Raw genomic sequence first — 24,876 nt, 5'->3', positions numbered from 1 at the left:
AGAGAGGGAGAGGAAGAAAGCATTCTTCAGGCCATAATAGCTGAAAACTTCTCTAGTCTAGACAACATCAATGATATAAAGATTTAAGAAGCCCAGAGGGTCCCAAACAGAATTAACCTAGACTTAAAGACACAAAGACACATCATATTTAGAATGGAAAGGAATAAGGATAAAGAAAGGATCCTGAAGGCTGCAAGAGAAAAACAGAGTCACCTACAAAGGAAAACCCATAAGATTAGCAGCAGACTTCTCCATACAAACACTACAGGCCAGAAGAGAGTGGCAAGATATCTATCAAGTGCTCAATGAGAAAGGCTTTCAACCAAGAATACTATATCCTGCTAGACTGTCATTCAGACTAGATGGAGGCATCAAAACCTTCTCAGACAAGCAACAGTTGAAGGTATCAACTATCACCAAGCCTGCCCTGAAAGAAGTTCTGAAAGGTCTCCTATAAACAATCAGACCACCATAAATAGGACATATATCAGAACACTCTAAAACTCTACAAGAATGGCGTTAAAATATTTTCAATCTTTGATATCAATAAATGTCAATGGCCTGAATGGGAAGATGGATCAGAAAACACAACCCAACAATATGCTGTCTACAGGAATCCCACCTAACTCAACAAGACAAACACAGACTTAAAGTGAAAGGATGGAAAAACTATCATACAAGCCCAGAAAAAAGGGCAGGAACAGCTATTCTCATATCTGACACGACAAACTTTAAAATAGATAAGATAAAAAAGATAGGAATGGACACTACTTAATGCTCAGAGGATCAACCAATCAAGAGGACTTAACAATTATTAACATCTATGCACCCAATGAGAAACCATCTAAATACATCAAACGTCTACTGAAAGAGCTACAGCAATATATTAACAGCAACACAATCATAGTAGGGGACTTCAACACCCCACTATCTCAGCTTGACAGATCATCCAGGCAGAAAATCTATAAAGACATAAGGGAGCTAAATGAAGAGATAGATAAACTAGAACTATTGGACATTTTCAGAGTCATTCATCCCAAGAAACTGGAATACACATTTTACTCAAATCCACATGGGTCATTCTCAAGGATAGACTATATGTTAGGCCACGAAGACAGCATCAGAAAATTCAAGAGGATTGAAATCATCCCAAGCATCTTCTCAGACCAGAGTGGAATTAAACTAACACTTAACAATCAACAAAAGATTAATAACAGTCCCAAAATGTGGAAGCTCAACAGTAGACTTCTTAATAACTTATGGGTCAAAGAGGAAATCAAGGAAGAAATCAAAATGTTTCAAGAATTCAATGAAAATGAAGACACAAGCTATCAAAATATTTGGGACACAGCTAAGGCAGTCCTAAGAGGGAAGTTCATAGCTATACAAGCACACATGAGGAAACAAGAAAAAGCACAAAAAAACCAGCCTGATTGCACATCTTAAAGACCTAGAAGAAGAAAAAAGGAACCCTAAAGCAACGAGAAGGTCAGAAATCACTAAAGTTAGGGCAGAAATAAATAACACTGAGAATAAGAAAACCATACAAAAGATCAACGAAAGTAAATGTTGGTTCTTCGAAAGAGTGAACAAAATCGACAAACCTTTAGCTAGACTCACAAAACAAAAAAGGGAGAAGACCCAAATAAATTGGATACTAAATGAAAGAGGAGTTATCACAACAGACACTGCAGAAACTCAACATGTCATGCGAGGCTTCTATAAACATATGCCACCAAGCTAAAGAACCTGGAAGAAATGGACAATTTCCTAGATACCTACCAACTTCCAAAACTAAGTAAAGAGGAAGTAGATAATATGAACAGGCCCATCACAGCTAATGAAATTGAAACAGTGATCAAAAATCTCCCCAAAAATAAAATTCCTGGACCAGATGGTTTTACAAATGAATTCTGCAAAACCTTCAAAGAAGAAATAATACCTCTACTTTTAAAAGTCTTCCAGAAGATTGAAGACACTGGAATACTCCCTGCCAGCTTCTATGAAGCCAACATCACTCTGATACCAAAAGGAGACAGGGACACAACCAAAAAAGAAAATTACAGACCAATATCTCTGATGAACATAGATGTGAAAATACTGAACAAAATTCTAGCCAACCAGATACAGCAGTATATCAAAAAGACTGTTCATCATGACCAAGTGGGGTTTATCCCAGGCATGTTGGTTTAATATATGCAAATCAATCAATGTGATCTACCACATCAACAAAAGCAAGACCAAAAGCCACATGGTCATATCAATAGATGCAGAGAAAGCCTTTGACAAAGTACAACATCCCTTTATGATCAAAACACTACAAAAAATGGGAATAGATGGAAAATTCCTCAAGATAGTGGAGTCTATATATAGCAAACCTACAGCCAACATCATACTCAATGGTGAAAAACTGGAAGCATTTCCCCTCAGATCAGGTACTAGACAGGGCTGCCCACTATCACCATTACTATTCAACATAGTGTTGGAAGTTCTTGCCATAGCAATCAGGCAGGAGCAAGGAATTAAAGGGATACAGATTGGAAGAGAAGAAGTCAAACTCTCCTTATTTGCAGATGACATGATAGTATACATGGAAAAACCTAAGGAATCCAGCAAGAAGCTTTCGGAAATCATCAGGCAATACAGTAAGGTGTCAGGCTATAAAATTAACATTCAAAAGTCAGTGGCATTCCTCTATGCAAACACTAAGTTAGAAGAAATTGAAACCCAGAAATCAGTTCCTTTTACTATAGCAACTAAAAGAATAAAATATCTAGGAGTAAACCTAACCAAAGAAGTGAAAGACTTGTATACTGAAAATTATGAGTCACTACTCAAAGAAATTGAAAAAGACACCAAGAAGTGGAAAGATATTCCATGTTCATGGGTTGGAAGAATTAACATCATCAAAATGAATATATTACCCAGAGCCATCTACAAATTTAATGCTTATCCCCGTCAAGATCCCAAGCACATTTTTTAGGAGAATAGAAAAAAATGCTACAAATGTTTATCTGGAACCAGAGAAGACCTAGAATTGCCAAAACAATCTTGAGAAAAAAGAACAGAACCGGAGGCATCACACTTCCAGATCTCAAACTGTATTATAGGGCCATTGTCATCAAAACTGCTTGGTACCGGAACATGAACAGACACACTGACCAGTGGAATAGAATTGAGAGCCCAGAAATGAGGCCCCACACCTATGGACATCTAATCTTTGACAAAGGGGCTCAGACAAAGGGGAAAGCAGAGTCTCTTCAACAAATGGTGTTGGAAACAATGGGTTGAAACATGCAGAAGAATGAAACTGAATCACTGTATTTCACCAAACACAAAAGTAAATTCCAAGTGGATCAAGGACTTGGATGTTAGACCAGAAACTATCAGATACTTAGAGGAAAATATTGGCAGAACTCTTTTCTGCATAAATTTTAAAGACATTTTCAATGAAACGAACCCAATTACAAAGAAGACTAAGGCAAGTTTAAACCTATGGGACTACATCAAATTAAAAAGCTTCTTCACAGCAAAAGAAACCACTACCCAAACCAAGAGACCCCTCACAGAATGGGAGATCTTTACATGTCATACATCAGATAAGAGTTTAATAACCAACATATATAAAGAGCTTGCCAGACTCAACAACAAGACAACAAATAACCCCATCCAAAAATGGGGGGAGGACTTGGACAGAATATTCACCACAGAAGAGATCCAAAAGGCTGAGAAACACATGAAAAAATGCTCCAAGTCTCTGACTGTCAGAGAAATGCAAATCAAGACAACAATGAGATATCACTTCACTCTTGTGAGAATGTCATACATCAGAAAAGGTAACAGCAGCAAATGCTGGAGAGGGTGTGGGGTCAAAGGAACCCTCCTGCACTGCTGGTGGGAATGTCAATGGGTCCAACCTCTGTGGAGAACAGTCTGGAGAACTCTCAAGAAGGCTAGAAATGGACCTACCCTATGACCCTGCAATTCCTCTCCTGGGGATATAGCCTAAGGAACTCAACACATCCATCCAAAAAGATCTGTGTACACATATGTTCTTGGCAGCACAATTTGTAATACCCAAAACCTGGAAGCAACCCAGGTGTCCAACAACAGATGAGTGGCTGAGCAAGTTGTGGTCTAGATACACAATGGAATACTACTCAGCTGTAAAAAATGGTGACTTCACCGTTTTCAGCCGATCTTGGATGGACCTTGAGAAAATCATGTTGAGTGAAATAAGTCAGAAACAGAAGGATGAATATGGGATGATCTCACTCTCAGGCAGAAGTTGAAAAACAAGATCAGAAAAGCAAACACAGGTAGAACCTGAAATGGAACTGGCGTATCGCACCAAAGTAAAAGACTCTGGGGTGGGTGGGTGGGGAGAATACAGGTCCATGAAGGATGATAAATGACATAGTGGGGGTTGTATTGTTATATGGGAAACTGGGGAATGTTATATGCATGTACAAACTATTGTATTTACTGTTGAATGTAAAACATTAAAAAATAAAAAAAAAATAAAAAAAGAAATGATCTACCCTATGACCCTGCAATTCCCCTCCTGGGGATAGATCCTAAGGAACCCAACACATCCATCCAAAAAGATCTGTGTACACATATGTTCTTGGCAGCACAATTTGTAATAGCCAAAACCTGGAGCAACCCAGGTGTCCAACAGATGAGTGGCTGAGCAAGTTGTGGTCTATATACACGATGGAATACTACTCAGCTGTAAAAAATATTGACTTCACTGTTTTCAGCTGATCTTGGATGGACCTTGAAAAAATCATGTTAAGTGAAATAAGTCAGAAACAGAAGGATGAATATGGGATGATCTCACTCTCAGGCAGAAGTTGAAAAACAAGATCAGAAAAGCAAACACAGGTAGAACCTGAAATGGAACTGGCGTATCGCACCAAAGTAAAAGACTCTGGGGTGGGTGGGTGGGGAGAATACAGGTCCATGAAGGATGATAAATGACATAGTGGGGGTTGTATTGTTATATGGGAAACTGGGGAATGTTATATGCATGTACAAACTATTGTATTTACTGTTGAATGTAAAACATTAAAAAATAAAAAATAAATAAAAAAAGAAATGATCTACCCTATGACCCTGCAATTCCCCTCCTGGGGATAGATCCTAAGGAACCCAACACATCCATCCAAAAAGATCTGTGTACACATATGTTCTTGGCAGCACAATTTGTAATAGCCAAAACCTGGAAGCAACCCAGGTGTCCAACAACAGATGAGTGGCTGAGCAAGTTGTGGTCTATATACACGATGGAATACTACTCAGCTGTAAAAAATATTGACTTCACTGTTTTCAGCTGATCTTGGATGGACCTTGAAAAAATCATGTTAAGTGAAATAAGTCAGAAACAGAAGGATGAATATGGGATGATCTCACTCTCAGGCAGAAGTTGAAAAACAAGATCAGAAAAGCAAACACAAGTAGAACCTGAAATGGAACTGGCGTATCGCACCAAAGTAAAAGACTCTGGGGTGGGTGGGTGGGGAGAATACAGGTCCAAGAAGGAGGATAGAGGACCTAGTGGGGGTTGTATTGTTATATGGGAAACTGGGGAATGTTATGCATGTACAAACTATTGTACTTACTATTGAATGTAAAACATTAATTCCCCAATAAAGAAATAAAAAAAATGATATAACAATAGCAAAGCTAACAAATGAGCCCCTGACCTTTTCTACTCTGAAAAGCAGACACAAATGGGAATGTGTCAGGCTGCAGACAGTGAATACTAAGCTAGCAGCAGGGAGACTGTGGTGTCCGTCTTTTTAAAAAACTATTTATTTATTCATTTTCCCTTTTCGTTGCCCTTTTTTTTTAATTGTTGTAATTATTACTGTTGTTATTGATGTCTTTGTTGTTGGATAGGACAGAGAGAAATGGAGAGAGGAGGGGTAGACAGAGAGGGGGAGAGAAAGATAGACACCTGCAGACTTGCTTCACCGCCTGTGAAGTAACTCCCCTGCAGGTGGGGAGCCGGGGGCTCCAACTAGGATTCTAATGCTGGTCGGTCCTTGTGCTTTGCGCCACCTGCACTTAACCCGCTGCGCTACTGCTCGACTTCCTGTGGTGCCCGGTGGGGAAGCTGACCAGAGACCACAAAAATGGGGAGTAATTATAAGAATGAATTAAAAAAAAGAATGAATGTTCAGGAAATGGTAGCTGAAACTAAACTATGGCAGCTGAGCTAAGCAATTTCAACAGATTGTCTAGAAGGTATAACTGAAGAAATATCCTGGAAAATAAAGCAGAGCAGAAAGAAAGAGAAAAAGTTGGAATAAGAAGAGAGGAACATACTGTTGAATGTAAAACATTAATTCCCCAATAAAGAAATAAAAAAAATAAAAAAGGGAAATAAAAAATAAAAAGAGAGGAACACTGGAGACCCCATTTAAAAAAAAATCTTTATTAGATAGACACAGCCAGAAAGAGAGAGAGAAGGGGGTGACAGAGAGGGAGAGACACTGAGACCTGCAGCCCTGCTTCACCACGCATGAAGCTTTCCCCCTGCAGGGGGGACCAGGGGCTTGAACCTGGGTCCTTGCGCACTGTAACATGTGAGCTCAACCAGGTGCCCCGCCACCTGCCCCCCATTCTTTTTTTTAAGAGATATTTTATTTATTTATTTATTATTGGATAGAGACAGAGAAATTGAGGGGGAGAAGAAGACGGAGAGGGAGAGAGACAAAGAGGCACCCACAGCCCCGCTTCACCACTCGTGAAGCTTTCCCCCTGCAGGTGGGGACCAGGGGCTTGAACCTGGGTCCTTGTGCACCATAATGTGTGCACTTAACCAGGTGCGCCACTGCCTGGCCCCTTCTTTTTTCTTTTTATTAGAGCATTGCTCAGCTGTGGTTATTTTTATTTAAAAAAAAAAAAAATACTTATTTTCCCCTTTTGTTACCCTTGTTGTTTAAAAATATTTATTTTCCCTTTTGTTGCCCTTGTTGTTTTTATTGTTGTAGTTATTGTTGTAATTGATGTCATCATTGTTAGGACAGAAAGAAATGGAGAGAGGAGGGGAAGACAGAGAGAGGGGGAGAGAAAGACAGACACCTGCAGACCTGCTTCACTGCCTGGGAAGCGACTCCCCTGCAGGTGGGGAGCTGGGGCCTCGAACCGGGATCCTAAATACGGTCCTTGTGCTTTGTACCACCTGTGCTTAACCCACTGCTACTGCCCAACTCCCTATTTTTTTTTTCTTTTTTTTTGCTTCCAGGGTTATTGCTGGGGCTCGGTGCCTGCACTACAAGTCCACTGCTCCTGGAGGCCATTTTTCACATTTTGTTGCCTTTGTTGTTTATTGTTGTTGTTATTGCTAACATTGTTGGATAGGACAGGGAGAAATTGAGAAAGGAGAAGATAGAGTAGGGGGAGAGAAGGACAGACACCTGCAGACCTGCTTCACCACTTGTGAGGCAACCTGCCTAAAGGTGGGAGCCGGGGGCTTGAACCAGGATCCTTGTGCTGGTCCTTGCACTTTGCACCATGTGCGCTTTACCCACTGCACTACTGCCCGGCCCCCTCAGCTCTGGTTTTATGGTGGTGCGGGGAGTTGAACCTGTGACTTGGGAGCCTCTGGCATGAGGTTTTTTTTCCCTTCTTTTTTTTTTTTCCCTACTAGGTCCTCTGTCGTGTGAGTTTCTCTTTGCATAACCATTATACTACCTATGCTTGCCTGAGGTCCACAACAGGCATTCCAGAAACAACAGAACAGAGCAGCGAAGGAAGAGGAAAAGACAGGATTAGCTCAAGCTAGCTTTCCTCAACTGAAAGGTGTCCTTTTCTAATTGAAAAAGTTTACCCACCATAGTGATGAAACAGAGAAGTCTGAGGTTGAGTCGATAAAAGTCTTCATCTGTCTGAACTTTAATGCTGAGAGCTGGACAGACAAGGTTCAGACAGGCCAGTCTCAGAAGCCCACAGTGCAGCTCCCAGGACTGGTCCCCTAGGATGATGGGGAAAAGGCAAGAAAGGAGCACGGAGCAGGGGAAAGGGGAGGCTGGGAGCCTGGGCAGCAGCAGAGAGACGGCATGGACGCAGGTGGATGGCGGGGCCTGGCAAACCCAAGGATCCTGTCAGGTTCTCGCTTCATGTACGTCAGGTCCCTCCTGCCCTCACACTGCTAAGTCAGTGGCCCCGCTAGATCCAAGCTGCCCCCCATACTTGGGGTGCTGGCCTAGAGTCTGGGAACCCAGGATGCCGGGCGCTGGGGAGGGTGTGGTCATGTGGCTCAGGCCTTGCACTCCAGGGCCCAGGGTGGGGGTGGCAGCTGAGGGGCTGCAGGGTCAATGAAGGGCAGAGGTGGTGAGGTGCGGAGGTGAGGGCTGCAGAGGCTGGAACAGGCGGGACAGGCATGCCCTCATGCTGCTCACCTATGAGATGCCCCACATCCTGCTGCCACAGGGGCCCAGGTCCGCTCCTCAGCCTCCTCCTACCATGCCCCTCCATTCCATGCTACTCACCTGAGGAGAAGATGTCTCCAGCATCCTCCTCCCACAGGGCCCCAGGGTGCTCCCTCCATAGGTGTCCCCCAGGCTCCGTCTCATGCATTGAGGTCTGGTCCAGTGCCATCTGGCTGGCCTGCAATTATAGCTGTCACCAGTCTGATCCTACTGGGCCCAGGATGGGGGTCCCATCACCCCATTGGAGCTGGGGTCCCAACAGGCAGGAAAGGGCTGCAGGGCAGATGTGCAGAGCTCACCTGGGCCTCCTCGGGCAGGAGTGTCGCCATGTCAGTGCTGGCCAGGCCCCCGGTGTCTAGAGAGTCTGGAAAGGAAGAGTGGGAGAGGCTGGGTGGTGGTGTACCTGGCTAGCGCACACATTAATATTCACAAGGACTCGGGTTCAAACTACCAGTCCCCCACCTGTGGGGGAAGCGTCCCAACAGGAGGAACAGGTGTCTCTCTATCCTTATCTCCCCACCTCCTCTTAATTTCTACCTGTATTACCAAATAAAAATAAAATTGATGAAAGGAAAAAAAGGAAGGGTGGGATCAGGTCACCCCTGTGGCTCCCAGCTGCCTTCCCCAGGGTGGGCCAGGGGCTGGGGGTTGGGGGAGGAACCCTGGGGTGGTGCAGGGAGGCTCCAGGGATCTGAGGGCCTGGAAGGGGCACGGTAACACCATGTGACCTGCACCTTCCTGGGGAGCCAAAAAGGGCACACCCTGAACACCTGAGTGTCTCCCCCAGCTGCAGCCAGCCATGCTCCAGCTGCCATCTGCCCCCAGTGTCCCCACCATGGGCTTCCTGGGGAGTGAACCCCACGAACCCCACGGGGGACCCCGGTGGATTCCCTGATGAGGAGCAGCTGTGAATGCAGGGCTTTAAACTGGGGTGCAGGAAAACAGAGTTTATTGGGGCTTGACCCAAACTAGCTCATGTTACAGTTTTGAACCCTGGATTTCAGCACTTTCTTTTATATAGTAAAACAGTCCACAAAGAAAGGTTAGTTAATGAGTTAAAGCAAGGACCATGAGGTGAGCATAGGTAATAAAAGGCTTCAAGCTCCCAGGGCCACACAAATGCCAAAGAGGGGGGCTGAACTTGGAATTTACAGATGTTCTGGAACCCTGGTACAAATATTCAAAATTACTTTTTATTATTTATTTACCAGAGCACTACTCAGCTTTGGCTTATGGTGGTGTGGGGGATTGAGCCTGGGACTTTGGAGCCTCAGGCATGAGATTCTCTTTGCAGAACCATAACGCTGTCTACCCTGCCCTGTGATTAATTTTTATATGTTACTTCAGTGTGGGAGCAGTGATGGCTGCCTGAGCTCCGGGCTGCTTAGGTCAGACCCCTGAGCCCCGCTCACCTTACCTGGGTCCTCTGTGACTGTGGGCTTCTCTCTCACTGGCAGGCCCAGAGGGGACTCCAGCGTGGCTCCAGGAGGCGTCTCAGGTCCTGGTTCTGGGCTGGCAGGCTCGCTCTGGTGTAGGGCCTGCACGTCGGAGGGCCCCACGTCCTCTGACAGAACCTCTCGGCCCTGCACTCGGACTGTGACCTGGGGAGGTGCCCTCACACATCAGGAGCCTTGGTGGGAGAGGAGGTGGGCATCCACCCCACCATGGCACCCAAACATCCTATGCAGCGTAGGTATCGGTGGTGGCCTGGAACCCAGCCTCTGTGCCCACTCTGTCCCTGCCCATGCTTATGTCAGCTGAGGAGGGAGGCCTTGGGGTGCTGGCTGGGGACTCAATGACCCTTGAATCTGCTGCAGGGATCCTTTCTGAGCAGGGGGGGGAGGAGGCACCCTCCAAGGTGCATCAGCTCGGCTGGCTAAGTCCCACAACTCACCCATCTCCGGGGCCCTCCTGGCTCTCGGCGCAGCCCTTCCACCAGGGCGGCGGCCTCCTCGGGGCTGCCGGGCCGCTGCTCCCGCGCCCAGGCCTGGATCTCGGGCGGCAGGGCGCCCAGGAACTGCTCCAGCACCAGCAGCTCCAGCATCTGCTCCTTGGAGCGCAGCTCGGGGCGCAGCCAGCGGCGGCACAGCTCCCGCAGCCGGGCCAGGGCCTCCCGGGGCCCCGCGGCTTCTTCATAGCGGAAGTGCCAAAAGTCCCGACACGCAGCCTCTGGGCCGGGGTCCCAGGGAGCAGATTCGCCCTCCTCCTCCGAATCCTCCAGCTTCACCAGCACAGGTCCCTCATCTTCTGGGGGAGAGCAGTGGGGGAACCCCAGTGCTGTGGGCCTCATCAGAGAGACTGAAGCAGGTCCTGAGGCCAGTGTCTGTTCCTGGGGCAAGAGGGGACCGAGGGAGGCTGCTGCACCAGGCAAGCGGTGGCGGCAGAGTGGCTGTCTCCTGCCAGTGGCTCCTTTCTGAGCCCAGCAGAGTCCCTGGCCTCTCTGGCTGGGCCTCCAAACACAGGAGGCACTTTCTCTCTCCCTCCCTCTCTTTAACGCTGATATAGACGTTCTTTACTTTAATGAGAGAAAGATATAGACAGAGACCAGAGCACTGCTCAGTTCTGGTTTGTGTTGGTGCTGGGGACTGAACCTAGGACCTCAAGCCCCAGGCATGAGTCATCTGCACATCCATCATGCTCTCTCCTCTGTCCCCAGTGCTGTCTTTCTGCGTCTGTGCAACCACCATGCCTGCCCTGCACCACCACTGCTGCCCGGAGCCCTCCTCAGCCCACCAGGCCCTCAGCGCACCCCTCCCCGTGGGCTCCACAGCAGCCTCACGACACCTGTGCCAAGTCACCTGTACGGTTCAGGTCCTGCCTCCTTGGCTGCATTCTGAGCCCCGTGGGTCACACTGCACAGAAACCCATCAGCTCTGCCTCCCTGTTAGCAGAGGTGCTGCAAGGAGTCTGGGGAGGGGGCTGCACGTAAGGCTTGAGATTCTGCTTCTGTTCTTCTGCCCCATGACTTGCCAGGCCGCAGGCTCCCTAGAACACTGCAGCTGGAGCTAATCTGTGGGCTTTGCGAAAATCTGATTTGGGGCTGGGCAGGGGTGCACCTGGCTGAGCACATATATTAGAAAAACCTGGGGGGGGGGGGGTCGGGCGGTAGCACAGCGAGTTAGATGCACGTGGCACAAAGCACAAGGACCGGCGTGAGGATCCCGGTTCGAGCCCCCGGCTCCCCACCTGCAGGGGAGTCGCTTCCCAGGCGGTGAAGCAGGTCTGCAGGTGTCTGTCTGTCTCTCCCCCTCTCTGTCTTCCCTCCTCTCTCCATTTCTCTCCGTCCTATCCAACAACAACAACAACAATAACAATAACCACAAGGATAAAAAACAATGGGGACAAAAGGGAAAAAAACAGCCTCCAGGAGCAGTGGATTCACAGTGCTGGCACTGAGCCCCAGCAATAAGCCTGGTGAAACCTGGTTTGAGCAGAGGTGCAGATGTCTATCTCTCTCCCTTTCTATCTTCCCCTTTCCTCTCAGTTTACTTCTGTCCTATCAAATAAAGGAAAAAAAAATAAGAGGAAAGAATTCGGCTTTATGACTGCTGGGAACTAGCTCAGTGGCGAGGGTGAGAGCTGCGCGCCGCTGCTTTCCGGTTCCTTCTTCAGCTCGTGTGAAATAAATGAATCTAAAAAAGAGTCTGATTGGGGCTGGGCGGTGGCGCACCTGGTCGGGCGCACACGTTACAGCGCAAGGACCCAGGTTCATCCCCGTCCCCGCCTGCAGGGGGAAGCTTCCCTGAGCGATGAGGCAGGGCTGCGGGTGTCTCTCTCCCTCTCTACCACCGCTTCCCTCTCGACTTCTACCGGTCTCTATCCAATAAAGCTAGTTAGAAAAAAAAAGTTTGGGAGTCGGGCGGTGGCGCAGCGGGTGAGGCGCACGTGGCGCCAAGTGCAAGGACCGGAGTCAGGATCCCGGTTCGAGCCCCCGGCTCCCCACCTGCAGGGGGGTCGCTTCCCAGGCGGTGAAGCGGGTCTGCAGGTGTCTGTCTTTCTCTCCCCCTCTCTGTCTTCCCCTCCTCTCTCCATTTCTCTCTGTCCTATCCAACAACGACGACATCAATAACAACAATAATAACCACAACAAGGCCAACAAAGGGGAAAATAAATAAATAAATATAAAATAAAATAAAATAAAATAAAAGTTTGATTTATACAGCCAGACTTCCAGCCCCATCCTCAAGCCCTGGCGAAAGCCCGCCTCTAGACTGAGGACTACAGTCCCCACAAGGCTAGGCGTCAACTTCCGCTCTGGGATCCAGGGCCTCTCTCGCTGTCATGGCAACCGGGGGTGGAGCCCGAGCTCCAGCTCACAACCCAAGGCCCGGTTTCCGGCACTGGAGCCCCGCCCCACCCCGGCCCTGCCCTTACCTCGGAGGTCCACGCTGCGTCACACCGTCGCGCATGCGCGTCGATCAACCGCCCCCCCAGACTCCGTCTCCCAGGGTGCTTCACGCGACCCGCGGCCTCCGGCCCTTTCCCGCCCCCACCCTCCGGCCTGGTCAGCGGGCAGCGCCTGCCGTGGCCAAGGTCGCGCTCCGGTCGCCCCGTGTCGCACTGCCCGGCGCGGATCCAGACGGCCGGAACCTGCCAAGGCGGGCCTGGTCCTCGGGGGCCGCCGGCAGCGCCGCCTTCATCAGCGCGGCCACCCCCATTGGGTCCCGCTGGTCACGCCAGGCTCTTCGGGGATTTGCACCAATCACCGGCTTTGGCTGACGTCATGCGCTCTCATCTCCATGGCGATCTGGCCTCGAGGACCGGCGCCTTCTGGGAGTTGTAGTTGACGGGGCCTCTGCACATGCGCAGTGTGAGCGCGGCGGCGCGCGGGACGGGGCCGGGGTCCGCAGTGTGGCCTGAGCGGGTGACCTGGCGGAGGTGCCTGTGAGGAGCGAGTGAAGGAAGCGAGCAAAGTCAAAGAAAAAGAAACACAGGAGCCCTAGGGTGACCTGGGTGTCCCTTTCCCCTCCCCCACCCCCTTTTTTAAAGTTTTGGATCTGCAGGAAAGACCGCGGGTCACTGAAAGTAGGGTGATATTCATTCCTCCTTTTCTTTTCTCTTCTCTTCTTTTTTATTTTTATTTATTTTAAATATTTATTTTATTTATTTATTCCCTTTTGTTGCCCTTGTTGTTTTTTATTGTTGTAGTTATTATTGATGTCGTCGTTGTTGGACAGGACAGAGAGAAATGGAGAGCGGAGGGAAGACAGAGAGGGGGAGAGACAGACAGACACCTGCAGACCTGCTTCACCGCCGGTGAAGCGACTCCCCTGCAGGCGGGGAGCCGGGGGCTCGAACCGGGATCCTGACGCCGGTCCCTGCGCTTTGCGCCACCTGCGCTTAACCCGCTGCGCCACCGCCCGGCTCCTTCTCTTCTTTTTTTTTTTTTTTTTTTTTTTTCAGGACAGAGCCAGAGAGAAACCAGGAGGGAAGGGAGAGAGAGGAGGAAGAGAGAGACAGCACTTTGCAGCCCCGCTTCACTACGTGTGAAGCCTCCTGCTGCCGGTGGGGCCTGGGGCTGGAACCTGGGTCCTTGTGCATGGCGAGCTGCACCTGGCCTGACAGACCAGCGGGTTTTAAAGAAGTCAGAGCCGCGGGTCGGGCGCGAAGCGCAGGGACCGGCGTGAGGATCCCGGTTCGAGCCCCCGGCTCCCCACCTGCAGGGGAGTCGCTTCCCAGGCGGTGAAGCAGGTCTGCAGGTGTCTGTCTGTCTCTCCCCCTCTCTGTCTTCCCTCCTCTCTCCATTTCTCTCTGTCCTGTCCAACAACGACGACAACAATAACAATAATAACTACAACAAAGCTACAACAACAAGGGCAACAAAGGGGGAAATGTCCCCCAGGAGCAGTGCAGCTGTGGTGCAGGCGCCGAGCCCTGGCAATAACCCTGGAGGCAAAAAAAAAAAAAGTTAGAGCACCTGGTCCACAGAAACAGATGTCTGATCTGCATAAGACTAAGCTGCGTGGGGCTCTGGTCTGCATAAGAATAAGCCACGTGGGGCTCTGATCTGCATAAGAATAAGCCACGTGGGGCTCTGATCTGCATAAGAATAAGCCGCGTGGGGCTCTGATCTGCATAAGAATAAGCCACGTGGGGCTCTGATCTGCATAAGAATAAGCCGCGTGGGGCTCTGATCTGCATAATAAGCTGCGTGGGGCTCTGATCTGCATAAGAATAAGCCACGTGGGGCTCTGACTGCATAAGAATAAGCCGCGTGGGGCTCTGATCTGCATAAGAATAAGCCACGTGGGGCTCTGATCTGCATAAGAATAAGCCACGTGGGGCTCTGATCTGCATAATAAGCTGCGTGGGGCTCTGGTCTGCATAAGAATTAGCCGAGTGGGGCTCTGACTGCATAAGAATTAGCCCCATGGGGCTCTGGTCTGCATAAGAATTAGCCGCGTGGGGCTCTGACTGCATAAGAATTAGCCCCATGGGGCTCTGGTCTGCAATAAGAATAAGCCTCGTGGGGCTCTGTTGGTATGCATGAGACCCCTTCTGTTTAATTTGGTTTAAATCCCCCCTGCTTAACACTATTCTATTTACATAACCACTGTTAACAAGCACCACCCTCCTTCCAGGGCATTGGTGGTTCAGTGATAGGATTCTCGCCTGCTCCACCCCCTCTCCTTGTCACACCCTGATCCTCTCCTTGTCACACTCTGATTTTCACCAGTCACTTTTCTCTCCACCCTCTCTATGTCACATCCTGTTTCCACCCTACTTGGCAAGTATATATAAAGACAGCATTGTGAGTTTTAGGGTACTTTAGTTTAGCTTAGCTCGGCTTAGATTGTGCTGCGTCCTGCATGAATAAAGAGATACTGCGTACAACCCAGCCATGAGTCCCTGGTTGTCTGTTACCCACCCGTGAAGCCAGCCCAGCGAAAACAACATAGCCCGGCGAAAACAACAGGGCTCTGGTCTGCATAAGAATTAGCCGCGTGGGGCTCTGGTCTGCATAAGAATTAGCTGCGTGGGGCTCTGATCTGCATAAGAATTAGCTGCATGGGCTCTGGTCTGCATAAGACTAAGCTGCGTGGGGCTCTGGTCTGCATAAGAATTAGCTGCGTGGGGCTCTGATCTGCATAAGAATTAGCCGCGTGGGGCTCTGATCTGCATAAGAATTAGCCGCGTGGGGCTCTGATCTGCATAAGAATTAGCCGAGTGGGGCTCTGTTCTGCATAAGAATTAGCCGAGTGGGGCTCTGGTCTGCATAAGACTAAGCTGCGTGGGGCTCTGATCTGCATAAGACTAAGCTGCATGGGGCTCTGATCTGCATAAGACTAAGCTGCGTGGGGCTCTGATCTGCATAAGAATTAGCCGCATGGGGCTCTGGTCTGCATAAGACTAAGCTGCGTGGGGCTCTGGTCTGCTTAAGAATAAGCTGTGTGGGAGCTGGGCGACATGTCACACTCCAGAGCCCAGGTTCAAGCCCAGGCTCAGGCCTGCTGTGGGAACGTCCTCATAAACTGGCTGAGGAGCAAAGTGCAGCTTTATCATAAGCCACCTCCCCAGCTTCTTATCGGAACCTGCAGACAGGGAAGCACGTGTTGCCTTGGTGCTGCTGCTCCTTTTGTTCCCTGGGGGCTAATGACCTTAATAGAGCCTACGGGTTTTTCCCAGTCCTTCTGTGTGGTGCCAGCTCTAGTTGTCCAAGGTCCAGCTACCTATATGGAACCATTGACTGATTCCAATGGGAGTCAGGTTTCCAGCTTTTTTTTTCTTCTATTTTTTCAAAATTTTAAAACTCTATTAAGGAAAATTAAGAACATTTACATGTTAGGGCAAGAGAGAAAAAGAGAGAGTAAGACAAAAGCATGTTGGCAGGGTGGTCACCTAGGTCTGAGTGAGAGAGATGCAAAGAGAGAGAAGCCCCTGAGGCTTGGTGTTGGTGTACATGGTTGAACTCACACACACTGCAGTGTGCGAGAACTCAGGTTCAAGCCCCTGATCCCCACTTGCAGGGGGAATCTTCACAAGTGGTGACAGCAGTGCATACATACAGTACATAAATAAAGATTTTAAAAAGTGCCTCCTCACCTGTTGACCTGGGCAGACAGGATTTCCAGCCTTTTGGATAATATCTTTTGAACGGCAGCTCCCCCAAGAGGTACAGCATTGAAGCTAACTGAGGTCGGAGAAGAAACCTTCTGAAGCTTACTAAAGTTAAGAGTAATACGGACATTTGTCCTGTATATGGTCACCTGAAATAGAAACATATCCTGGGCCAGGTGGTGGTGCACCTGGTTAAGCGCACACACTACAGTGCTCAAGGATGCAGGTCCAAGTCCCTGGTCCCCACCTGCAGGGAGAAAGCTTCACAAGTGGTGCAGCAGGGCTGCAGGTATCTCTCTTCCTCTGTCTTCCCCCCCCCTTAATTTCTCTCTGTCTCTATACAATAATAAATAAATAAAAATAAAACTTCAATTTTAAGGGGACAGGGGGTGCTATGCCTGGCTAAACACACACATTATAGTGCACAAGAGCCCAGGTTCAAGCCCTGGTCTACACCTGAAGGGGAAAAGACAAACTTTGAATCAAGGATTCAGGTATCTCTCTATCTCTATCTCCCCACCCCTCCCAATTTCTGTCTCTATCCAATAATAAATAAAAAATATTTTTAAATAAAAAATATGTCCTTTGTGGCTACTGCTGTGGAAAGGTTTCCAAGGAGAATGTAGGGAAAAAAAGAGACAGGGAAACCAGAAGGGGCCCTCTTTAAGCCTCCTACTGCAGAGACTATGGTGCTGTACAAGAGAGAGACTCCATTTGAACAAAATCAAGGCAAGAGTATCATTGAATGAGATAGGAAATGCCCATGCTGTTTTTTTTAAATTCTTATTTATAAAAAGGAAACATTGATAAAACCATAGGATAGGAGGGGTACACTTCACACAATTCCCACCACCAGGACTCCACATCCCATCCCCTTCCATGATAGCTTCCTATTCTTTAACCCTCTGGGAGTATGGACCCAGGGTCATTGTAGGATGCAGAAGGTGGGAGGTCTGGCTTCTGTAATGGCCTCCCCGCTGAACATGGGTGTTGGCAGGTGGATCCATACTCCCAGCCTGCCTCTCTCCCTAGTGGGGTGGTGTTGGGTAGTTGCCATCTCCCCCTGGCTTCTGCTTAACCATATGCCTATATAGGGATTTTTACTGATCCAAAGCTTTGGTCTATTTACATAAATCACTTTTACATAAAGCACTCCAGGGCATTGGTGGTTCTATGATAGGATTCTCTCCTGCTCCACCCCCTCCTTGTCACACACTGATCCCTTCTTTGTCACACTCTGATTTTCACCAGTCACTTTTCTCTCCACCCTCTCTATATCACATCCTGTTTCCACCCTACTTGGAGAGTATAAAAACAGCTGCTCTTCTGATTAAAGACACTTGGAAATTGCTTTCCGGCTCTGAGAGTTCCAGAGTGTATCTCCTGCGGAAGTTGGTGCAGCACGAGTTCCTGATCCCTCTCCCACACAGCAGCCTAGATCAGCTCCAGTTGAGTTCTCTCCAACCCAGAGAGCACTAGCTCGGGAAGAAGTACCCTCAGGCTATCCCGGCAGGGTGGGGCTCTGGGGAAGTGGGGCTCCAGGACATATTGGTGGGGTTGTCTACCCAGAAAAGTCTGGTTGGTATCATGGTAGCATCTGGTGGCTGAAAGAAGAGTTAACATATAAAGCCAAACAATTTGTTGACTAATCATGAACCTAAAGGCTGGAATAGTGCAGATGAAGATTTGAGGGTCTCTGTTTTGTAGATAGTAGGCCTATTTTAGTTATATTCCAAAGGGCCCATGATTATACTAGTTTTTTTTTTTCCTGAGCCTGACATCTGATATGCAGGTGAACCCAAGTTATTGTCTGAAGAGATGATGTCATGGCTGGAAAAAAGGTCAGAATGATGGGTCAGGGATGACAATAGCTCCCAAATATGGGAAAGGTGTATAAATATTGACTGTAAACCCATCTATTTGATGTGGTCTGGGGCCCATAGTCATCTTAGGAGCCTATGTGACCTCTGCATCCCTGTAGATCTGAGTTCACATTCTGTGGTCATGAGTAGGAACGTTCCAAGCTGCCTCAATTATCAGGACCCATCTTCCTCAGGTGTAGCATAGAGTATGTTGTCCAGCCTCCCTTTGGAGGATGTAACATTCTCTACTGTTGTTGAACCAAGTTGAGGGAAAGGTCCTATGGGAGCCCACAAAGGGGTATATTTTGTTGTTATTGATAGAGATGACCAGTAACAGTGGAGAGAGTCTGCCAGTCTCTTGCCCTTATTCAACCTTTGCAGTTCTTACTTTGATAAGCTTAGCTTTGGAGTGAGAGAGGTAACAGTAATAGGAAGTAGGTGAGGAGGGTATCTAGGTCTAAGTAGACAGTATTTCATTAGGAACTTCATGGTGTCTTTTTAGGTCTTTCTACTTGCTGCATATACTGACTCACTGTAGACTATTGTGTACTTTTGCTTTCAGGTATATATTTTGATCTAATCTATGGATACATGTGAACATCTGCCCTATCTCATGGGACCTGTCCTATATCTAGGTTTTGGGACTTTGTTAGGAAGTGAACCACCTGAAATGAAATTAGAAAATCCTATGAAAGGAAAGGTCTCACCCGAGTAATGAATCTGAAGGGTTGACATTCCACGCCTGATGTCTCTGGACACAGCCTGAAGTGAAGCTTGCTGAGGTGGTACTCATTGTGTTGATCCATCCTATTTTACCCAACATTGATAGCAAAGATGTTTAAAGAGGAAAACTTGATTTAAAAGACTTCTCCTGAAAAAGAGGAAGATTAGGGGCCAGATGGTGGTGCACCTGGTTAAGTGCACACATTACAGTGCACAAGAACCCAGGTTCAAACCCCTGGTCCCCACCTGCAGGGGGAAGCTTCATGAGTGGTGAAGTAGGGCGGCAGGTGTCTCTGCTCCCTCTCAATTTCTCTCTGTCTCTAATAATAAATAAATAAAAAAGAGGGAGATTATTTTTATGTTGTTTTTTTAATTAAATCAATATAAAATTATTTTAATGCAATTAATTAATTAATTAATTAAATTTGCCTCCAGGGTTATCACTGGGGGTCGATGCCAACATGCCTGCACTACAAATCCACTGCTCCTGGAGGCCATTTTCCCCTTTTGATGCCCTTGTTGTTAGTCACTGTTATTGTTAATTATTATTGTTGTCCAACTTTAAGGATCCTGAGTGAGATCATTCCATATTCATCCTTGCTTATCTCACTTAACATGATTCCTTCCAGTTCCTTCAACAAGGTTGAGCAAAAGAAGGTGAACTCATAATTCTTAGTTCATGGTGTATCTACACCACAACTTTCTCAAACACTTCTCTGTTGTTGGACACCTGGGTTGCTTCCAGATTTTGGCTATTACCAACGGTGCCGCTATGAACATAAGTATACACAGATCTTTCTGTATGGCTGCATTTGGTTCCTTAGAGGAAATGCAAGGTCATAGGGTAGGTCCATTTCTAGTTTTCTGAGTTTTCCAAGATTGCTGTCCACAGGGGTTGGACCAACTTATATTCCCACCTGCAGTGCTGGAGGGTTCCTTTGACCCCACACCCTCTCCAGCATTTGTTGTTGCTACCTTTTTTATGTGTGACATTCTTTACAGGTATCTCATTGTTGTGAAATGGCATCTCATTATTGTCTTTATTTGCATTTCTCTGACCATCAATGACTTGGAGCATTTTCTTTATATGTTTGTTGGCCTTTTGGATCCCTTCTTTGATAAATATTCTGTTCATAGCCTCTCCCCTTTTGGATGAGTTCTTTCTTTTGTTGTTGTTTTTGAATTTGATGAGCTTTTTGTATGTTTGTTTGGGTGGTGTGTTGGGTAGTATGCCAGCTCCCCTGGCTTAAAGCTTCTGTCTCTAATCCTGCTTAACTAAGCACCGGCATGCCTGCATGTCATTGGTTTGATCCCACTCAGAGCTGCGGTCTATTTACATAAACCACTGTTAACTAAGCACCACCTTCCCTCCAGGGCATTGGTGGTTCAGTGGTAGAATTCTCGCCTGCTCCGCCCCCTCTCCTTGTCACACTCTGATTTTCATCAATCTCTTTTTTCACTCCACCCTCTCTATGTCACACCCTGGTTACACCCTACTTGGCTAGTATATATACAAGCTGCTTTTCTGAGTAAAAACACTTGGAATTGCTTTCCTGCTCCTAGAGTTCCAGAGTATATCTCCTGTGATGTTAGCTCAGCACGAGTTCCTGATCCCTCTCCCACTCAGCAGCCTAGATTGGCTCCAGTTGAGTTCTCTCCAACCCAGAGAGCACTTGCTCGGGAAGAAGCACCCTCAGGCTATCCCAGCAGTGGTGGTTTCTTTTGATGTGCAGAAGCTTTTCAATTTGATGTAGTCCCATGGACTTATTAGTATTGTTATTTATTTATTTTGCCTACAGGGTGATTGCTGGGGCTTGGTGCCTGCACTATGAATCCACTGTTTCTGGACACCATCCTTCCTATTTTGTTGCCCTTGTTGTAGTTGTTATTGTTAGTGTTGGATAGGACAGAGAGAAATGGAGAGAGGAGGGGAAGACAGAGGGGGAGAGAAAGACACATCTGAAGACCTGCTTCACCACCTGTGAAGCGACTCCCATGCAGGTGGGGAGAGCAGCTCAAACAGGGATCCTTATGCTAGTCATTGTGCTTTGCGCCACATGTGCTTAACCTGCTGAGCTACTGCCTAGCCCCCAGTATTGTTATTTAAATTTTTTTCAATTAAAAATTTTTTTTGCCTCCAGGGTTATTACTGGAGTTCAGTGCCTGCACTATGAATCCACTGCTCCTGGAGGCCATTTTTCCCATTCTGTTGCCATTGTTATTGTGCTTGTTGTAGTTGTCATTGGATAGGACAGAGAGAAATCAAGAGAGGAAGGGAAGACAGAAAGGGGGAGAGAAAGACCACCTGTGAAGTGACTCCCCTGCAGGTGGGGAGCCGGGGGCTCCAACAGGATCTTTACACTGGTCCTTGTGCTTTGCACTGCTTGTGCGTTTAACCCGCTGCGCTACCACCCTACACCCTCTGGCCTTATTTTTTAATTTTGTTTTCTTTGAAGTTGGGTTTGTATCATTGAAGATGGCTATAAAATTTTGATGGAAAGGCTGGGGAGACAGCATAACGGTCATGTGAAAAGACTTCCATATCTGAGGATCTGAGGTCCCAGGCTCAACCCCAGTGCCACTATAAGTCAGAGCAGTATTCTTGTTTCTCTCTTTATCTGAAATAAGATAAGTATGTAAAAAAACTTAGATGGATAAGAGTTCTGTCACGGGTCCAGGCAGTGGCACACCTGGTTAAATGCACACAATACAGTGTACAAGGACCCAGGTTCAAGCCCCTGGTCCCCACCTACAGGGGGGAACCTTCATGAGTTGTGAAGCAGGGCTTCAGATGTCTCTCTGTCTCTCTCTATCTCCATTCTACTCTCAATGTCTCTCTGTCTCTATCCAATAGTAAAAATAAATAATGAAAGAAAGAAAAGACTTCTGTCAATATTTTCCTCTAATAATTTGACAGTTTATGGTCTAACATCCAAGTCCTTGATTATTAAAAAATTTTTAAATTACCTTTATTTATTTATTGGAGACAGAGAGAACCTGGTCCCATTTGTTTGATTACACCCTCAGAGGAGAGTGTAATCAGCAGAGTGTGGGCACCTGAGTCCTGGCCATCTTGTGAGGTCCTAGTGGAGGCACCTGAGCCCTGACCCTCTCTGTGCAGGTCCCATGCATGCACTCTTCTGCCTCCCAGCTGAGGCTTCAGTCCTCTCCTGAGCGGTGGGTCTCTCAGTTCTGCTGTGGCTTCAGGAAACTTGCTCTGTGGAAGGTGAGCAGCATGTGGACTCTCAGTGTGTTTCTCTGACCTGGTGGATCGTATCCTTGGTGCTTTGCTGTGTTTGATGCAAAAGCTCCTCATGTTAGTCAGCACCTGAGCTTCTGCCATCTTGTGAGGTGGAGAGAGAGGCAGTGTCTGAGGAAGCAGCTCTGCTCTGGGGTCTCCTGCTCTGGTGTCTGTGACTGTGATGACTGAGGGGACAGCAGGGCGCCCTGCCATCTTGTGAGGTGCAGAGGAGGCAGCATCTGAAGAGGCAGCTCTGCTCTGAATGCCTCCAGGTGTGGTGGAGCACCTGGTTAAGCACACACATTATGGTGCACAAAGACCCAGGTTCAAGCCCCTGGTTCCCACCTGCAGGGGGAATGGTTCATGAGTGGTGAAGCAGGGCTGTGGGTATCTCTCCTCCTCTATATCTCCCCCTCTCAACATCTCTCTGTCTCTGTCCAATAGTTAACAAGTAAAAAATGAAAAGAATTGAGCAAATAAATATATACATAACATCCTGTGATTCATCAAACAACTTTCTTTCAGTGGATCTTGTCTGCTAACACTGACTTAAACCATCACTCATTCTATTATTGAGAACATACACAATGTGGTTAAAATTATACATATAGTCAACAAATGCTGAAACAGGTATTTTGTCCTATGTAGACTTTCCAAAGTGTTGCCAGTTGAAATGGGAAATTTTTTGCCAGAGAGACAGCACAATGGTTTTGTAAATTTTGAGTCTAGTTCCTGAGGCTCTGAGATACCAAGTTCAATCCCTAGCACCGTATACATCAAACTGAACAGTGCTCTGGTCTCATCTCTCTCTCCCTATTCATACAATAAATATTACAAAGAAAAAAGGGATAATGTCAGGGCGCTGAGCATTGCACAGCCAGTTGAGTGCAGGTGTGACTATTTGCAAAGCCCTAGGTTCCAAACACTGCTCCAAATCTACAGAGGGAAAGCTTCACAGGTAGTAAGGCAGGTCTGCAAGTCTGTAGCTTTCTCTCACACACTCCTCCTTTAACAGCACTGCTCAGCTCTGGCTCATGGTGCTGTGGGGATTGAACCTGGGACTTTGGAGCCATAAGCATGAAAATTTCTTCACAAACTTTATTCTATCTCCCTGCCCCTCTCTCACCCTCTCTGTCTCCCCTAGCCCTTTCAAGTTCTGTCCTATCAAATGGATAAGTAGAGGAAAAGGTAGATGAGGGGAAAATTGGCTACTAAGTGGAGCTGGGTGGTGGTGCAATGGGTTAAGCGCATGTGGAGCCAAGCGCAAGGACCAGCATCAGGATCCGGGTTCAAGCCCCCGGCTCCCCACCTGAAGGGGAGTCACTTCACAGGCGGTGAAGCAGGTCTGCAGGTGTCTGTCTTTCTCTCCCCCTCTCTATATTCCCCTCCTCTCTCCATTTCTGTCCTATCCAACAACAATGACAACAACAAGGGCAACAAAAGGGGGGGGGAAGGCTACCAAGAGGGCTAGATTCATAGTGCAGTGATAACCCCAGTGACAATAAAAATACAAGAATAGGGGGTTGGGTGGTGGTACACCCAGTTAGGGACCTATTACACAAAACACAAGGAACTGGGTTTGACCCCTGAATTCCCACCTGAATGGGAGATGCTTCACAGGTGGTGAAGCAGGTCTGCAGGTGTCTGCCTTTCATTTCCCCTCTGTATCTTCACATCATCTCTTGATTTCTCTGTCTTATCTAATTAAAAATAGGAAAAAAAAGTGTGGCCAGGGAAGTGGTGCAGTAGATAAAACATTAGACTCTCAAGCATGAGGTCCTGAGTTTAATGCCTGGCAGCACATGTACCAGAATGATGTCTCATTATTTCTCTCTTCCTATCTTTCCAATAAACAAATAATAAAATCTTTAAGAGAAAAGGGAGAGAGAGAGTGAGAGAAAGAAAGAGGAAAAATATCCACTAGGAGCAGTGCATTTGTATTGCAGGAATAAACCTTATGGCAATTAAAAAAATTAAAAGAATAAGAACTAGGGGGAAGAAGAAAGCTTTTGAATAAAAATATATGCCACCAAGTTGCAGATGCTACCACAATGCTGTCCTGACTTCATTGGGCAGACAACCTCAGCAATGTGCCCCAGAAACTCTCCTCTCCAGAGCTCTACCCTACTAGTGAAAGATAGAAACAGGTTGGGGGTATGGATCCACTCGCCAACACCCATATTCAGTGGAGATGCAATTACAGAATCCAGAACTCCCAGCTTCTGCATCCTATAAAGTATCTTGGTCCATCCTCCCAGAGGGTAAAGAATAGGGAAACTTCCAATGGAGGAGATGGGATATGGAGCTCTGGTAGTGGGAACTGTAATCTTCTTATGCTACAATCTTGCTGATCATTATTAATTCACTAGTTAAAAAGGTCTAAAACACAGTAGAAATGAAGGAAGGCTTTTATTTTTTCTTACCAGAGCACTGATCATCTCTGGCTTATGGTGGTTCAGGGGACTGAACCTGGGGTTTTGAAGCCTCAGGAATGAGTTTGTTTGCATAATTACTATGCTATCTACCCCTACTTGAAGGAAGGCTTTAAAGA

The 24,876-nt window shown here is 47.2% G+C and overlaps 1 protein-coding gene across 1 annotated transcript; it reads right to left on the bottom strand.

Annotated features, from left to right (window-relative positions):
• Positions 1-7,859: 7,859 nt before the first annotated feature.
• On the bottom strand, positions 7,860-13,105 carry LOC103128146 (myeloid zinc finger 1). Its single transcript, XM_060184071.1, has 6 exons — positions 12,816-13,105; positions 10,336-10,770; positions 9,859-10,042; positions 8,741-8,805; positions 8,502-8,619; positions 7,860-8,411 (listed from the first exon to the last, which is right to left on the bottom strand). The coding sequence occupies exons 2-6, from the start codon at positions 10,729-10,731 to the stop codon at positions 8,179-8,181; spliced, it is 996 nt and encodes a 331-aa protein (XP_060040054.1). The 5' UTR covers positions 10,732-10,770; positions 12,816-13,105; the 3' UTR covers positions 7,860-8,178.
• Positions 13,106-24,876: the final 11,771 nt, after the last annotated feature.

The sequence above is a fragment of the Erinaceus europaeus genome, unplaced genomic scaffold (genome assembly GCF_950295315.1).
Source record: "Erinaceus europaeus unplaced genomic scaffold, mEriEur2.1 scaffold_722, whole genome shotgun sequence".
In the NCBI taxonomy this organism is placed as follows: domain Eukaryota; kingdom Metazoa; phylum Chordata; class Mammalia; order Eulipotyphla; family Erinaceidae; genus Erinaceus; species Erinaceus europaeus.
Note: the sequence above shows the minus strand (reverse complement) of the source record. Positions and strands in the feature narration are given on the sequence as shown.

Excerpts from the sequence above, each read along its gene's own strand:
- LOC103128146 (XM_060184071.1), bottom strand. The coding sequence starts at position 10,731 with ATGAGGCCCACAGCACTGGGGTTCCCCCACTGCTCTCCCCCAGAAGAT. Across the intron at positions 10,043-10,335 it reads CAGGAGGGCCCCGGAGATGG|GTCACAGTCCGAGTGCAGGG; the intron begins GTGAGTTGTGGG and ends GCACCTCCCCAG. Across the intron at positions 8,806-9,858 it reads CACAGTCACAGAGGACCCAG|ACTCTCTAGACACCGGGGGC; the intron begins GTAAGGTGAGCG and ends CTTCCTTTCCAG.